We start from the raw sequence: 18,173 nt of genomic DNA on the forward strand, positions 1-18,173 counted from the left end.
CGGTCTTCTCTGAGCATAGGCCTGAGCCTATGCAGTGTGATAGGACTTTCACCAGAGCTGAAAGGCAAGAACACAGACGTCAGAATGGGCTGTGTTTTTACTGTGGTGAATCCACTCATGCTATCTCCGATTGTCCTAAGTGCACTAAGCAGTTCGCTAGGTCTGTCACCATTGGTACGGTACAGTCTAAATTTCTTTTGTCCATTACTCTGATTTGCTCTCTGTCGTCCTATTCTGTAATGGCATTTGTGGATTCAGGCGCTGCCCTGAATTTGATGGATCTGGAGTTTGCCAGGCGCTGTGGTTTTTTTTTGGAGCCCTTGCAGTATCCTATTCCATTGAGAGGAATTGATGCTACGCCTTTGGCCAAGAATAAGCCTCAGTACTGGACTCAATTGACCATGTGCATGGCTCCTGCACATCAGGAGGATATTCGCTTTTTGGTGTTGCATAATCTGCATGATGTGGTCGCTTTGGGGTTGCCATGGCTACAGGTCCATAATCCAGTGTTGGATTGGAAATCTATGTCTGTGTCCAGCTGGGGTTGTCAGGGGGTACATGGTGATGTTCCATTGCTTTCTATTTCGCCTTCCACTCCTTCTGAAGTCTCTGAGTTTTTATCAGATTACCGGGATGTATTTGAAGAGCCCAAATCCGGTGCCCTACCCCCTCATAGGGATTGCGACTGTGCTATTAATTTGATTCCTGGTAGTAAGTTTCCTAAGGGCCGACTGTTTAATTTATCTGTGCCAGAGCACGCCGCTATGCGGAGTTATATAAAGGAATCCTTGGAGAAGGGTCATATTCGTCCGTCGTCGTCACCATTGGGAGCAGGGTTCTTTTTTGTGGCCAAGAAGGATGGTTCTTTGAGACCTTGTATTGATTACCGCCTTCTAAATAAGATCACAGTCAAATTTCAGTATCCTTTGCCGCTGCTGTCTGATTTATTTGCTCGGATTAAGGGGGCTAGTTGGTTCACCAAGACAGATCTGCGTGGTGCGTATAATCTTGTGTGAATTAAACAGGGTGATGAATGGAAAATGGCATTTAATACGCCCGAAGGCCATTTTGAGTACCTGGTTATGCCATTCGGGCTTTCTAATGCTCCATCTGTGTTTCAGTCCTTTATGCATGACATCTTCCGAGAGTACCTGGATAGATTCATGATTGTATATTTGGATGACATTTTGGTCTTTTCGGATGATTGGGAGTCTCATGTGAAGAAGGTCAGAATGGTGTTCCAGGTCCTTCGTGCGAATTCCTTGTTTGTGAAGGGGTCAAAGTGTCTCTTTGGTGTTCAGAAGGTTTCATTTTTGGGTTTCATTTTTTCCCCTTCTACTATCGAGATGGACCCTGTTAAAGTTCAGGCCATTCACGATTGGACTCAGCCGACATCTGTGAAGAGCTTGCAGAAGTTCCTGGGCTTTGCTAATTTTTATCGTCGCTTCATCGCTAATTTTTCCAGTATTGCTAAACCGTTGACTGATTTGACCAAGAAAGGTGCTGATGTGGTCAATTGGTCCTCTGCGGCTGTAGAGGCTTTTCAGGAGTTGAAGCGACGTTTTGCTTCTGCCCCTGTGTTGTGCCAGCCAGATGTTTCGCTCCCTTTTCAGGTTGAGGTTGATGCTTCTGAAATTAGAGCAGGGGCTGTTTTGTCGCAAAGAAGTTCTGATGGCTCGGTGATGAAACCCTGTGCCTTCTTTTCTAGAAAATTCTCGCCTGCTGAGCGCAATTATGATGTGGGCAATCGGGAGTTGTTGGCCATGAAGTGGGCATTCGAGGAGTGGCGACATTGGCTTGAAGGAGCTAAACATCGCGTGGTGGTCTTGACGAATCACAAGAATTTAACTTATCTTGAGTCTGCCAAACGGTTGAATCCTAGACAGTCTCGATGGTCGCTCTTTTTCTCCCATTTTGATTTTGTGGTTTCATACCTTCCGGGATCTAAGAATGTGAAGGCTGACGCCCTGTCAAGGAGTTTTGTGCCTGACTCTCCGGGTGTTCCGGAGCCGGCGGGTATTCTTAAAGAAGGGGTAATTTTGTCTGCCATTTCCCCTGATTTGCGGCGTGTGCTGCAAAAGTTTCAGGCTGATAGACCTGACCGTTGTCCTACGGAGAAACTGTTTGTCCCTGATAGATGGACTAGTAGAGTTATCTCTGAGATTCATTGTTCAGTGTTGGCTGGTCATCCTGGAATCTTTGGTACCAGAGATTTGGTGGCTAGATCCTTTTGGTGGCCTTCTTTGTCACGAGATGTGCGTTCTTTTGTGCAGTCCTGTGGGACTTGTGCTCGGGCTAAGCCCTGCTGTTCTCGTGCCAGTGGGTTGCTTTTGCCCTTGTCGATCCCGAAGAGGCCCTGGACACATATTTCCATGGATTTTATTTCAGATCTCCCTGTTTCTCAAAGGATGTCGGTCATTTGGGTGGTTTGTGATCGCTTCTCTAAGATGGTCCATTTGGTACCCTTATCTAAATTGCCTTCCTCCTCTGATTTGGTGCCATTGTTTTTCCAGCATGTGGTTCATTTGCATGGCATTCCAGAGAACATCGTCTCGGACAGAGGTTCCCAGTTTGTTTTGAGGTTTTGGCGGTCCTTTTGCGCTAAGATGGGCATTGATTTGTCTTTTTCTTCGGCTTTCCATCCTCAGACTAATGGCCAAACCGAACGAACTAATCAGACTTTGGAGACATATCTGAGATGCTTTGTTTCTGCTGATCAGGATGATTGGGTGTCCTTCTTGCCTTTGGCTGAGTTCGCCCTCAATAATCGGGCCAGCTCGGCTACTTTAGTTTCTCCTTTTTTCTGTAATTCTGGTTTCCATCCTCGTTTCTCTTCAGGGCAGGTTGAGCTTTCGGACTGTCCTGGTGTGGATGCGGTGGTGGACAGGTTGCAGTGGATTTGGACTCATGTGGTGGACAATTTGACATTGTCCCTGTAGAAGGCTCAACTTTTCGCTAACCGCCGGCGTTGTGTTGGTCCCCGACTTCGTGTTGGGAATTTGGTTTGGTTGTCATCTCGTCACGTTCCTATGAAGGTTTCCTCTCCTAAGTTTAAGCCTTGTTTCATTGGGCCTTATAAGATTTCTGAAGTTCTTAATCCTGTGTCATTTCGTTTGGACCTTCCAGCTTCTTTTGCCATCCATAATGTGTTCCATAGGTCGTTGTTGCGGAGATACGTGGTGCCTATGGTTCCCTCCGTTGATTCCCCTGCCCCGGTGTTGGTTGAGGGGGAGTTGGAGTATGTGGTGGAGAAGATTTTGGATTCTCGTGTTTCGAGACGGAAACTTCAGTACCTGGTCAAGTGGAAGGGTTATGGTCAGGAAGATAATTCCTGAGTTTTTGCCTCTGATGTTCATGCTGCCGATCTTGTTCGTGCCTTTCATCTGGCTCATCCTGATCGGCCTGGGGGCTCTGGTGAGGGTTCGGTGACCCCTCCTCAAGGGGGGAGTACTGTTGTGAATTCTGTTGTCGAGCTCCCTCCTGTGGTCGTGAATGGTACTTCGGCGAGTTCTGTCTAAGGGCTCCCTCTGGTGGCTATGAGTGAAGCTGCGGCTTCTGAGGTTCCTTACACAGGTGACGTGGTTTATCCTTTGGTTGGCTGCTCTATTTAACTCCTCTCAGATCGTTACTCCATGCCAGCTGTCAATGTTTTTGCATTTGCTCAGTTCGCTCCTGGATCTCTCTGGTGACCTGCCATCTCCTGCAGAAGCTAAGTTCCTGATAGTCATTATTTGTTCTTTGTTTTCTTGTCCAGCTGGTTATCATGATTTTGTCTTGCTAGCTGGAAGCTCTGGGATGCAGAGTGGTCCCTCCGCACTGTGAGTCGGTGCGGAGGTCTTTTTTGCACACTCTGCGTGGTCTTTTGTAGGTTTTTGCGCTGATCTCAAAGTTACCTTTCCTATCCTCTGTCTATTTAGTAAGTCTGGCCTCCATTTGCTGAAACCTGTTTCATTTCTGCGTTTGTGACTTTCATCTTTACTCACAGTCAATATATGTGGGGGGCTTCCTTTACCTTTGGGGAATTTCTCTGAGGCAAGGTAGGCTTTATTTTCCTTCTCTAGGGCTAGATAGTTCTTAGGCTGTGACGAGGCGCCTAGGTCTGGTCAGGAGCACTCCACGGCTATTTCTTGTGTGTGTGATAGGATTAGGGCTTGCGGTCAGCAGAGTTCCCACATCCCAGAGCTCGTCCTGTATGAGGTTTAACTATCAGGTCATTCCGGGTGCTCCTAACCACCATGTCATAACAGTGCATGTTGCCACATGGTGCATGTTGCTGCATGGTGCATGTCACATATGAATGTTGCCCCATGTTGCATGTTGCCGCATGGTGCATGTCGCATGGTGCATGTGCATGTCGCCACATGTTGCACGTCGCATATCGCCGCATGTTGCATGTTGTCGCATGGTGCATGTCGCATGGTGCATGTGCATGTCGCCACATGTTGCATGATGCATGTCGCATATTGTCGCACGGTGCATATGGATGGTGCATGTGCATGTCTCATGTCGCCACATGTTGCATGTCGCATGTGCATTGTGCATGTTGCATGTCGTCGCATGGTGCATGTCACATGTTGTCGCATGGTGCATGTCCCATTTTGTCGCAGGTCATCACATGGAGCATGTCATCGCATGGCGCATGTCACATGTTGGTGCATGTCGCCACATGTTGCATGTCGTTGCATGGTGCATGTCGCATGGTGCATGTCGCATGTTCTGTATGTGTGTAATGTATGTTGTATGTATGTATGTATGTACTGTATATGTGTGTATGTGTTTTATTTTTTTTTACATTCAACACATTAGCCGGATGATGGGACTACTACTGTCCCATCATTGGCTAATGTGTCACTCGCTGTCACTGTAGCAGGCAGAGCCCGATGGGACTTGTAGTCCCATCTGACGATGCCTGCACACAGAGACACACACACACCAAAGACCCCTCCGCACAGCCCCGCAGACCCCCCGCCCACACACTCCAGCACATTTGGCAGACCCACCACACAGACCCCCACCCCCTGCCGCCGTACTGGCCGCCGTCACCACCACTGCACCAGCCGCCACCACCGCACCGGCCACACATCTCAGCATATGAGCACGGCCGGCCAGCAGATCCCAGCCTTGCCAACAGATCCCAACACAGCCCTGCCTGCCCCCAGCACAGCCACGCAGGCAGCCCCCAGCCCTGCCCACAGCCCAGTCACTCTTGAGTGACTGTTGTCTGTGGAGGCTGGGTCGCGCCTGCTGCTGACGTCACGTCAATTTCCAGAGTCTGGAAATTGACGTGACGTCGAAGGAAGTTAGCGGCGGCTGCAGCCTGGGGGTCACGTGACCCAGACTCAGCCGCCGCCATAGCGCCACTCACAGGTGAAAACGGCAACAGAAGGTATTTATGAAATTCATTAGGGACCCTGGGGGATACATTGGGGGTTAACTGAAAGTAGTGGACAACCCCTTTAATTAAGTGACTTAAAACAAAAATCTACATCACAGGTCTTCAAAGGGTTATAAATGAAGCTATTGTCACTATATGACATAGTGTTAAATAAAGTTTGCATGTTACATGTATTTTCTTTTGTTAAATGTTAGAAATTGTTTTTTCATATCATGATCTTTATTAAAAACCATTTGCAATCTTGCAATGTTCACAACTTCTACTGCGACTCTAAATTGCTATTCTTTTAGATTTCAACAATACATTCACATTAGCCACAATGAACTGACTCCATCTTTTGCATTGAAGCATCTAATGAGCAAGTGCAAAGGTGATTGTGAAGGGAGGAGGAACAGGGTCAGCTGTGACATCACCTATTGTGATTGGTGGATTCTGTGTTATCTGCTGTATATGGAGTGTTACCTTTCATTATAATCCTGCCTCTGATGATAAGGAACCTGCTGAAATCTTCCTAAAAGGATAGAAAGTATGAGTTTAAAAATGCCCTAGTGGCCAGTGTGAAAATTGCAAGATCATGATATGAAAGAAAAAAAACAGTTTTTTTTTTAAACATACATGTAATACAAACATCTTATTTAAACAAAAGGTCATTTTCTGATTATAGCATCCCTTAAAAAAAAGCTGATCACGGATTAGGCATACAGTATAGTAGTATACCTGTTCTTCAGATAAAGATTTATTTATCAGCACCATGCAAATGTATTCAGCTTATCATTTTAGGTGTAGTATAATCTTAATTTTACACACGTAGTATGACTTACCTGCTGGCTTGAGCAATTTACCATCAATGGTTATTTCCACTGCCTTGCTAACCATTATTCCATTTTCAAAAGTAGCAAACCCAGATTCTAGAGAAAAAAAAGGCAAACAACGCTAAGATTGAAATGACAGTAATGCAATTTATAGGTGGCTTTGTACGACATGTCATGTGTAACCAGAAAATTAAAAGGAAGAAAGGCTCTCTTGCTACAGAACTGGATGATCTCTCTTTTACAAATCACAAAACTTTCATCTAAATAGAAACCAATAGTTGAATTTTCACCTGAACACTGTTCAAACAACAAGCAAACATAATGAAACTGTTAATGGGCGATTTGCACTTCATGGCTGAGTAGAGACTAGCTGCATCTAGGTCCCAGCCCCTATGGGTGGGGTTAAAAAAATGAATGGAAGTTATGGAAACAGCAGAGCAAAGCAAGCTAAGCTATTGGTGTATCCCATTAATTTCTATGTGACTTACACAGAGAAGTACAACTGTGCTGGTTGTTTTTGTAATACCTTAGTGGTTGAGACCTAGAAGCAGCTATTCCCGTTTCAGCCATGAAATTTCCATCTGCAAGATCCTATCTCAATATATAGTAGGTGTAATAATATTAGCAAATATCTCCAATTAGAAGTGTAGCATAGTTTTTCTGATTCACTATGTCTCTTTCCTCATGTGCAGGCATTGCAGGACCTTATGTATCCATGGTTACAACCACTAGCAACTAGCTAACAGTCACCATATCAGTGGTCGCAACCATGGATCCCTAAGGTCCTGCAATGTCTGCACATGAGGAAAGAGACATAGCGAATCAGAAAAACTATGCTACATTTCTAATTGGAGGTATTTGCTAATTTTATTATTATTAGACCTACTAAATATTGGGAAAAGAGCTTGGAGATGGAAATACCGCTCTAATGAGGTTGTCCACTGCAGGCCACTCTGGTGCTCTATGCTTGAATTGAAGTGATTATGTCACCTTCTTTAATTATATGGAACCTCTGATTGGCTGCAGCGGTCTGGAGCTTGTTGAGTGATCCTCTCAAGCTATTTTAGCAGTGTATCATTGATACAATGCTGCTGTGCTAAAGAAGTACCATTAGTGTTTATGTTAAAGTGAACCTGACAGCTGATACATGCTGCCCTATCCACGGGCAGCTTGTATAGGACACTGGCCATTTGATCTCAGCCAGGTATATTTGACTCTGAAACACTGTTATGTTTCAGAAAAAAAAACATACTTTAAAAGCTGCTAAGAGCATGTAGGCAGAAACCTTTCAATGAATGGCAACGGGCAGGGAGAAGCTGCCTCGGACCCACCTGTCCGACTAATCTCCCTGGTGGCCTTCAAAGTATGTTTTTCTCTAAAACGCTGCAGTGTTGCAGAGTCAAACATGCCTAGCTGAGATCTTACAGCCGCTGTCTCATACATACTTCCTGTGGATTTGGCAACATGTATCTGCTGTCAGATTTACTTTAAGTAATGTCTACCCAGATTATTTGTACCCCAGAGGGTGCACATAGTGCCGTGTGCAGAAATGCAGAAGGTTCCTGTTAGACAATTATTTACCAGTTGATAAAAGCTGGGATTTTTTAGAGGGAACAAGTTGGAGCTGCGAAAATGAAAGTTACTAGAGAGGGCCAGTAAAGGTTTTCATTGTGCTGCACCTCCTTTTTTCTTTCTAACCAAGAAAATATGTCGTTTCTACATGTCTATACAAACTTAAGTTCTAAATTCCCTATCTCAAAAGCATAAAAACTAGATTCAATTTCATGGGATACCAATGAAGCTATCAGTGTGTCTTCAGAGAAGCTTTAGGCGACATTCCCACAATGAGTTTTGGTGAGATTTTGACTCTGAATATTTTTAAAAAATTGTTGGAGAAATTCTGCAACATCAAGAACTCACCAAGATCATCGTGAGAACATAGCCATAGGCCACATGCACATATTGAGTATTTGGTGAGTTTTCTACCTCAGTATTTGTATTTATAAGCCAAAATCATGAGTGGAACCATAGGAGGAAAAATATAATAGAAACACGTCACCACTTCTGTATTTATCACCCATTCCTGGTTTTGGCTTACAAATACTGAGGTTAAAAGCTCACCAAATACTCAATGTGCACAAGTGACCTTAACATGAACATATCCGGACTACAGATATGGTATTTAACTGGTTTTATATTATCTATTTGAATTATTGTGCTGTTATATTTGCATCTGGATTTTTCAAGGCATTGCTCCAGCCTTGCAATCCATGGAAGTGTCCAATCCATGTTGGAGTTTTGTTGAGTGCAGTGTTTAACCTATATTGTTGGACAGTATGGCCTAGACACCTGACTAGGATAGACCCCAATTCTTCATTGTCTTGGTGCTCTATTTCAGGAGTAAATATGCTTCTTATAATGATTTTTATATTTGTGCTTTCAATATTCAATTTGTGCCTTTTAAGTTAACTCTATTTGGTTTCACCAGTTTTTTTTTGACAATGTGAACATAATTTACCTTATCAAGATAAATTAGCTTAATTCATCATTGGTGATTTTCCAAACGTCACACAATGGTTATGTAAGTGTGCTCCAGTACCACAACATAGTAAAAAAATCTCTTTTACCCCTTCCTGACATGCGCCATACTAGTACTGCTCTGCGGGAACTATGTTCCCGCAAACAGCATTACTAGTACGGCGGCACGATCGCGCGATCTCGCGGTGAGCACTGCGGTGATCGTGTGCGAGTGTCAGCTGTATGTGACAGCTGACACCCCACAGCAATGCCCATGATCGGTGCTAGAGCCGATCATGGGCATTTAACCCCTCAGATGTCGCTGTCAGTAGTGACAGCGGCACAAAGAACAATCGCGCAGGGAGGGGGCTCCCTGCGCTCTCCCACTGGAACAACGCGATGCTATCGCGTTGTTCCGGTGGTCTCCATGGGGTCCTTCTGGATTCTTCACTGAGGTTGCTGAGAGCAGGCGCCCACAAGCCTCCTGCACTGCCTGTCAGATCGCTCATCTGACACAGTGCTATGCAAGGTGTTAGATCAGCGATCTGACTTTATATAGTACTGTCCCAACCTGGGACAATGTTATAAAGTAAAAAAAAATACAATGTATAAAAAATAAAAAAATTTAAAAATCCCCAAATAAAGAAAAAATGTTTTTTCCGATAAAGCCATTTATTTATGTATATAAAAAAAAACTATAAAAGTACACATTATTGGTATCGCCACGTCCATAACGACCCGCTCTATGAAACTATTGCACTGCTTAAATCCTTCAGTGAACACATTAAAAAAAAAACAAGGCAAAAAACAATGCTTTATCATCATACTGCCGAACAAAAAGTACAATAAGATGCGATGAAAAAGACAGATATAAATAAACATGGTACAGCTGAAAATGTCGTCTTGTCCCACAAAAAAAAGCTGCCATATAGCTTCATCAGCAGAATATTAAAAAAGTTATAGCTCTCAGAATAAAGCGATGCAAAAACAATTAATTTTTATATAAAAGTTTTTATTGTATAAAAGCGCCAAAACATAAAAAAATTATATAAATGAGGTATCACTGTAATCGTACTGACCCGAAGAATAAAACTGCCATATCAATTTTACCACACGCGGAATGGTATAAACTCCCACCCTAAAAGAAATTCAGGAATTGCTGGTTTTTGTTCATTCTGCCTCCCAAAAATCAGAATAAAAAGCAATCAAAAAATGACGTGCCCGAAAATGGTACCAATACAAACATCAACTCGCCCCGCAAAAAACAAGACCTAACATGACTCTGTAGGCAAAATATGGATAAATAATAGCGCTCAAAATGTGGTGGTGCAAAGACTATTTTTTGCAATAAAAAGCGTTGGATTATGTTTACGTTTGGGGTTAGGGTTGGGATTAGGGTTGGGATTAAGGTTAGGGGTGTGTCAGTTTGGGGTGTGGTTAGGGTTATGATTAGGGTTGGTATTAGGGTTGGGATTAGGGTTAAGGGTGTGTTGGAGTTAATGGTGTGTTGGGGTTTGGGGTGTGGTCAGGGTTATGGTTAGGGTTGGGATTAGGGTTAGGGGTGTGTTCAGGTTAGGGGTGTGGTTAGGGTTATGGTTGGGATTAGGGTTAGGGAGTGCTGGAATTTGGGTTGGAGTTAGAATTGAGGGTTTCCACTGTTTAGGCACATCAGGGGCTCTCCAAACGCGACATGGCGTCTGATCTCAATTCCAGCCAATTCTGCATTAAAAAAGTAAAACGGTGCTCCTTCCCTTCCAAGCTCTGCCGTGTGCCCATACAGTGGTTTACCCCCCCATATGGAGTATCAGCATACTCAGGACTAATTGGACAACTTTTGCAGTCCAATTTCTACTGTTACCCTTGTGAAAATAAAAATTGGGGGCTAAAAATCATTTTTGTGGAATTTTTTTTATTTTATTTTCACAGCTCTGCATTATAAACTTTAGTGAAACACTTGAGGGTTTAAAGCTCTCATGACACATCTAGATAAGTTCCTTGGGGTGTCTAGTTTCCAATTTGGGGTCACTTGTGGGGGGTTTCTATTGTTTAGGTACATCAGGGGCTCTGCAAACGCAACGTGACACATGCAGACCATTCCATCAAAGTCTGCATTCCAAAACAGTGCTCCTCCCCTTCTGAGCTCTGCCATGCGCCCAAACAGTGGTTCCCCTCACATATGGCATATCAGCGGCGTACTCAGGACAAATTGGACAACAACTTTTGGGGTACAATTTCTCCTGTTACCTTTGGGAAAATAAAAAATTGTGAGCTAAAAATCATTTTGTGAAAAAAAAATATTTTTTATTTTTCACGGCTCTACATTATAAACTTTAGTGAAACAATTGGGGGTTCAAAGTGCTCACCACATATCTAGATAAGTTCCTTAGGTGGTCTACTTTCTAAAATGGTGGCACTTGTGGGGGGCTTCCACTATTTAGACACATCAGAGGCTCTCCAAATGCAACATGATGTCCGATCTCAATTTCAGCAAATGTTGTATTGAAAAGTGAAATGGCACTCCTTCTCTTCCGAGGTCTGCCATGTGCCAAATAGTGGTTTACCCCCACATATGGGGTATCGTATACTCAGGACAAATTGTACAACAACTTTTGGGGTCCAATTTCTCATGTTACCCTTGGTAAAATAAAACAAATTGGATCTGAAGTAAAAATTTTGTGGAAAAAAGTTAAATGTTCAATTTTTTTTAAACATTCCAAAAATTCCTGTGAAGCACCTGGAGGGTTAATAAACTTCTTGAATGTGGTTTTGAATACCTTGAGGTATTGAGTTTTTAGAATTGTGTCACTTTTGGGCATTTTCTGTCATATAGGCCCCTCAAAGTCAAAGTGTGAGGTGGTCCCTAAAAAAAATGGTTTTGCAAATTTTTATGTAAAAATGAGAAATCGCTGGTTAAATGTTAACTCTTATAACTTCCTAACAAAAAAAATTATGTTTCCAAAATTGTGCTAATGTAAAGCAGACATGTGGGTAACGTAAGTTATTTATTAACTATTTTCTATGATATGACTCTCTAATTTAAGGGCATAAAAGCTAAAAGTTTGAAAATTGCGAAATTTTAAATTTTTTTTGCCAAATTTCCATTTTTTCACAAATAAACACAAGTCATATCGAATAAATGTTACCACTATCATAAAGTACAATATGTCAGGAGAAAACAGAATCACCAGGATCCGTGTAAGCATATCAGAGTTATGACCTCCTAAATTGACAGTGGTCAGAATTGAAAAAAATGGCCTGGTCTGGAAATTGAAAACAGGCTTCGGGGTGAAAGGGTTAATTTAATTTTTTCTCAGTTGAAGACAAAGATATAACATTTCAAAGGATAATGCAACTTTTTGTTCTAAAAACACTCAAAATGGTAAAAGGCAACAAAAAAGACCATTTTTGAGGATTCTATATATCACAAGTCTGCTCTGGTACGACACTGGAAAACAAAATCTGCTTAATTTTCTTTTTTCACAGATGAACATTAATATGCGACATTTTAAAGGATAATACAACTTTTTTTCTCTAAAAAGGCACAAAAATGGTAAAAGGCAAGAAAAAATAGTATCTTTTATCTTGAGCAGAACTCACCAACATGTATGCACAACTGAAGATTAATAGAGATGAGTGATCCCGAATGTAAAACGTTTGAGATTCATACCGGACAGTTAGTGTCCGGTGTTAAATGCCAAACATGGACTTCTCAATATTTGATGCAAAATTCTGTCACAAAGTCAGCCAACTAATAATTGATGTCAACATAGGCCCCCATTCAACACAGTCTATTTGCCTTTTTTTTTCCTGGAGTAAAAACATGGTTCTAAAAGTGACATTCATTTGCATCTTATGCAATAATTTGCATTATTTTTAGGTAAACTTTACTTGATTTTGTCATTTTTTGCCCAGCAGGGCATTGTTATCCTTATTCAGATGTTTCAGCCTAATTAATCATTTGCGACTTTTCCAAGTGTCTCAATTTTTTTGTTTCATTGTACTCCAGCACGTTACTGCTGCACAAAATCTGTTTAGTTTTATTTTTGTGCAGTTGAAAACTGATGTGTGACATTTTAAAGGATCAAGGCACTTTTTCCTGTTAAAAAAGGCACAAAAAGGCAAAAAAGTAAGAAAATAGAGCATTTTTGAGTTTTCCAAAAATTCATCAAAACTCGAGAGCTCTTTTGAAGAAGTTAGCACAAAAAATTCTGCGATACAAAAATGAAAAGTCACCTAAAAACACAAATGATGAATCAGGGTCTATGCGTTTAGAGTGTTTTTCCTTTCATTTGTCCATGTAAATTTTTTGTAGCAAAACAACACAATTCTGTTTTCACAGCATTATGTCTTACTGTTGAAAAATGGAGCAGTAAACACATAATTGTCATTGTCCAAGCTGCGTTTGTAGTAGCTATCCTCATATGTTTCAGGATCTTCAAGCCAGTACTCGCCAGCGCTGAAAAATTAAATATAAATGTTACAACAAAAACATTAGAAAAATCAAAGTTGCATAAAGTTATATTAAATCTGTTGTCTCACTATATATTAATATAAATGTATTGAAAATAAAGAATATTTTACTAAATAACTTCCACTTAAAGTACTAAAGGAACATTTCTTGGATGATTCTTAACTCCTGTCTGACATAACATGTACTTCTATGCCAGCCGCAGGTGTATGTAGAAGTTTCAGGAAATAAGCCAGCTCCATACCAGGCACGTGCCAGCACATGTGCTGACACATTCGCCACCCGGCTCGGACTGGCCCACAGGGTAACAGGGGAATCCCCTGGTGGGCCCCTGTGTAGATCTGGGCCCCCAACCACACTGTATGGGCAGCACTTGGCATAATTCACTTGATTCACTCTGTACAGAAAAAAGCATCATCTCATCATTCATTAACCACACTACCCAGTTTATTATTGTATAGAGATATAGGTAAATTTGTGAGTGAAGGTAGTATAATATTTGCATGCAGGTGAAAAGTGGGGCCCCCAAAGTCAATGTTATTGGTGGGCCCTTATCATCCCAGTCCGACACTGCCCGCCACTAATAGCAGTAACCAGATTTCTAAAACTTAACATGGACAAAACAGAATTCATCATCTTTCCCTCATCTCACGCGACCCTTCCAATGGACCTTACCATAAAAGTAAACGGCTGCCCATTCTCCCCAGTCCCACAAGCTCGCTGCCTTGGGGTAATCCTTGACACTGATCTCTCTTTCAAATCACGTATACAAGCCCTTTCCACTTCCTGCTGACTACAACTCAAAAATATTTCACGTATCTGTACATTCCTAAAGCAAGAATCTGCAAAAACTCTAGTCCATGCCCTCATCATCTCCTGCCTTGACTACTGCAACCTCCTGCTCTGTTGCCTCCCCTCTAACACTTTTGCACCCATTTAATCTATTCTAAACTCTGCTGCCCAACTAATCCACCTGTCCCCCCACTATTCCCCAGCCTCTCCCCTCTGTCAATCCCTTTACTGGCTCCCCATTGCCCAGAGACTCCAGTACAAAACCCTAACCATGACCTACAAAGCCATCCACAACCTGTGTCCTCCGTATATTGGTGACCTCGTCTCCCGGTACTTTCCTGCATGCAACCTTCAATCCTCACAAGATCTCCTTCTCTACTCCCCTATTATCTCCTCTTCTCACAATTGCATACAAGATTTCTCTCGCCCATCACCCCTACTCTGGAACTCTCTACCACAACATATCAGACTCTCGCCTACCATCGAAACCTTAAAAAGAACCTGAAGACCCACCTCTTCCGGAAAGCCTACAACCTGCAGTAACCACTGATTGACCAAACCGCTGCATGACCAGTTCTACTACCCTCACCTTCTGTATCCTCACCCATCCCTTGTAGATTGTGAGCCCTCGTGGGCAGGGTCCTCTCTCCTCTTGTACCAGTTGTGACTTGTATTGTTTCAGATTATTGCACTTGTTTTTATTATGTATACCCCTCCTCAGATGTATGTAAAGCACCATGGAATAAATGGTGCTACAATAATAAATAATAGTAATCATAAGCAAACAGCAGAAAAGGAACATGCCATACACTAGTTTAGAGCACGTTTCTTAGTGTATTAGATGAATTACAGACAGTCTGATCTCCTGGTCTAACAGTGTCCATGATTAGAAAGTACAGATGACTTAAGGTACCGTCACACATAGCGACGCTGCAGCGATACCGACAACGATCCAGATCGCTGCAGCGTCGCTGTTTGGTCGCTGGAGAGCTGTCACACAGACAGCTCTCCAGCGACCAACGATCCCGAGGTCCCCGGTAACCAGGGTAAACATCGGGTAACTAAGCGCAGGGCCGCGCTTAGTAACCCGATGTTTACCCTGGTTACCATCCTAAAAAGTAAAAAAACAAACGCTACATACTTACCTTCTGCTGTCTGTCCCCGGCGCTCTGCTTCTCTGGTCTGGCTGTGAGCGCCGGGCAGCCAGAAAGCAGAGCGGTGACGTCACCGCTCTGCTTTCCGGCTGACCGACGCTCACAGCCAGAGCAGGAGGAGTGCAGAGCACAGCGCTGGAGGACAGACGGCTGTAGGTAAGTATGTAGTGTTTGTTTTTTTACTTTTAGGATGGTAACCAGGGTAAACATCGGGTTACTAAGCGCGGCCCTGCGCTTAGTTACCCGATGTTTACCCTGGTTACCAGCAAAGACATCGCTGAATCGGTGTCACACACGCCGATTCAGCGATGTCTACGGGGAGTCCAGCGACGAAATAAAGTTCTGGACTTTCTTCCCCGACCAGCGATCTCCCAGCAGGGGCCTGATCGCTGCTGCCTGTCACACTGGACGATATCGCTAGCCAGGACGCTGCAACGTCACGGATCGCTAGCGATATCGTCTAGTGTGACGGTACCTTAAAGCCTTTCAGATAAGATCACTGTGGGGCAAGTGTAGTACAGCTTAGTTTAGCTGTGTTACATTACAAACCCTTTGATCAGCACTCTTGCTCTCCTAGCATGGACATCTCTGCTGTACTGCCTCCCCCACATGGCCTGTCTAGAGGATGTGTCAATAATCACACTTATGCCTGTTGTGCTCAGGGCAACTTGTAATCCCTCTGCAGTGAGATTACAGCAGGGTGTCATTACATCTTATTAAGGAGTAGCCCAGAACAGACTGCACCTGTGTGAGACGAAAGCCTGCTCTCACTGCAGACTGAGTATGAGCTGCCCTGAGCCAAGAAGACATAAAGGTGATTATATCTCACACTGAGAAAACGGTTTTGAGCTATGTTGGGGCATGTTTTTCTTTCCTTTGAGAATTGCTACCTGCTTATGACAAGGTAACAACATATAAGGAAAAAAAAACATGTCTCCAGTGAAAATTATCTGATAAAACCAGCTCATACTTAGCAAAAGTATGATTGATTGCCAGCATCTCTGCATCAAATAGGTGAAATAATTAAAATTAAAAAATGAATTCCACTCTGTAGCCACTATTGCAATGACTGTCCAGTACAACAAGAAAAATTTGGTGAAAGTTCCTCTTTAATTAAAAAAATTATACGTTTGCTATGTCCATAATTGTATTCATGTGAGAAAAACATATTTCTCAATGAAATCCCCCCCCCAAAAAAAAAAACCACTCCAAACAATAGGGTAATTGTTTTTTCTATGTTGATGGAAAAAATAACACAGTTACAGTTCTTGGAAGAAGAGGAAGAAAAAATGAAAGAGCAGAGATGAAAAATTGTTCTCTCATGAAGGGCTTAAACAGACATAAATTTTGAAGAGTTTGCACAAGTGATCGCAAAAGTTGAACCCCCAACAACCTAATATTGATGGTCAATCCTATAGGTAAACCATTCATTTTTAAAGGCTTGGTAACACCTTTAAGAAAAAAAAACATAACTAAAAACTAAATTTTGTCATTTAAAGCATTGTCTGGTACTTTGATGACTATCCTTAGGAGAACTCATAGATACCAGAAAGTTGGGGATGCAACACTGGGCACCCTTGCCGATCAGCAACAGTATTGGCAGTGGCCCCATGTGATCAGTTGCAGAGCTGCACAACAGAGCACTGTCAATTGCATAATGGCTGTGGCCGGATACTGAACATCAAACTATTCCAATGACAGAGCTTTTATTTCCAGTTGCAACTAAGCACATCTGACTGGCATCGGGATCAGCTGATAGGCAGGGGTGCCGGTTATCACACTCGATCTGGTATTGATGAGGTATAATAAGGATAGTCTGTCAATATTAATGTACAAGACAACCCCTTTAATTGTGAGAATAGTATGGTGTCCTGGCATTTCCAAAACAAATCAATACATTATATACAGTACATTGCTTTTATAATGACTATTTAATCAGTGATGCTACTGTATTAAGCATCAGTTATTTGCTCATTCATTGTATTCCGTTACCTTTTTGGATAAACTCGGGTAATTCCACCATCAGTGGCTACAAATCTAGCTACAATTCCTTTCCTGGAAATGAATAAATATTATATAAAGTTAGACATTTAGCAAAATGTTCTAACAATCACATTCTTACTCAAATGGGAGAAGAGACTGATTATGTAATAATCTTAAAATTACACATCAAAATAAATAAAAGCATTGTGCACTGCAACGTACAATGACATTAGCGTTAACTGAAAATTCCACAAATTCCAATTCTTTACATTGAAAAGAGAATGTGAAAATTCTATGGTAATTTACCACTCAGTATTTACAATCTTTTTTTTGTAATAATATTTCTTGTATTTATGTCAATGAATATTAAACTATAGATCAACCCTGTTATCTGACATGGGCAAAATATGGTTCTGTAACCAAAGATTCCATAGTCGAGAAATTACCAGCAATGGGAATTTTCACATTTCCTCTTTTGACTATGAGATTTAATAACATAATACCAATAAGATCTCTCTTGATTTGAAGGGTATAGAACATTATATTTATGATAATAGATATCGCACTTTCCTAAGTATTGGCAAAATCATTTTATACAAAACATCAAACCTTTTCACATTTGTAACGTGGATCAATCAATTTATTAATAAAGAAAATTATAAAGTAGCATCTTACGGCAACGCTCCTTTCCAGTGAGTTTGTACCAGTTCATATGTAAATCCTGCATCCAGTAGGGCTCTGTTAATCATCTCCTTATTGCCTATTAAATACAGCAAAAATTTAATGCAAATTATTGAAAATGCTTGGAAGATTTTAGCAAAAAGGGCTTTTTTTTCACAGCTAATTTTCAATTTTGTGTTTTCATTTTTTCCCTATCCTTCTTCAAAATGCCATCACTTTATTATTTTTTCATCCACATAGGCATATAAGGTCTTGTTTTTGTAGGACGAATAGGAATTTGGAAAGACATGATTTACTTTACCACTTTATTCACTTTACTGGAAAATGATAAAAAATCCCAAGTGAGGTGAAATGGTAAAAAAATACAATAC

General features: G+C 41.8%; 1 protein-coding gene across 4 annotated transcripts in view; it reads right to left on the bottom strand.

Moving 5' to 3' along the window:
- The window catches only part of CACNA2D1 (calcium voltage-gated channel auxiliary subunit alpha2delta 1), a 1,366,870-nt gene that overhangs the window by 83,038 nt on the left and 1,265,659 nt on the right, over positions 1-18,173 (bottom strand). For all 4 annotated transcript variants that reach the window (XM_069765154.1, XM_069765155.1, XM_069765153.1 and 1 more), the window contains 4 exons: positions 17,797-17,881; positions 17,131-17,193; positions 13,077-13,180; positions 6,217-6,303 (listed from right to left, as the gene is read on the bottom strand). In XM_069765154.1, coding sequence (XP_069621255.1) covers positions 6,217-6,303; positions 13,077-13,180; positions 17,131-17,193; positions 17,797-17,881 — 339 coding nt within the window. The remainder of the gene's footprint in view (positions 1-6,216; positions 6,304-13,076; positions 13,181-17,130; positions 17,194-17,796; positions 17,882-18,173) is intronic.

Source organism: Ranitomeya imitator, chromosome 4, assembly GCF_032444005.1.
Source record: "Ranitomeya imitator isolate aRanImi1 chromosome 4, aRanImi1.pri, whole genome shotgun sequence".
Classification (NCBI taxonomy): domain Eukaryota; kingdom Metazoa; phylum Chordata; class Amphibia; order Anura; family Dendrobatidae; genus Ranitomeya; species Ranitomeya imitator.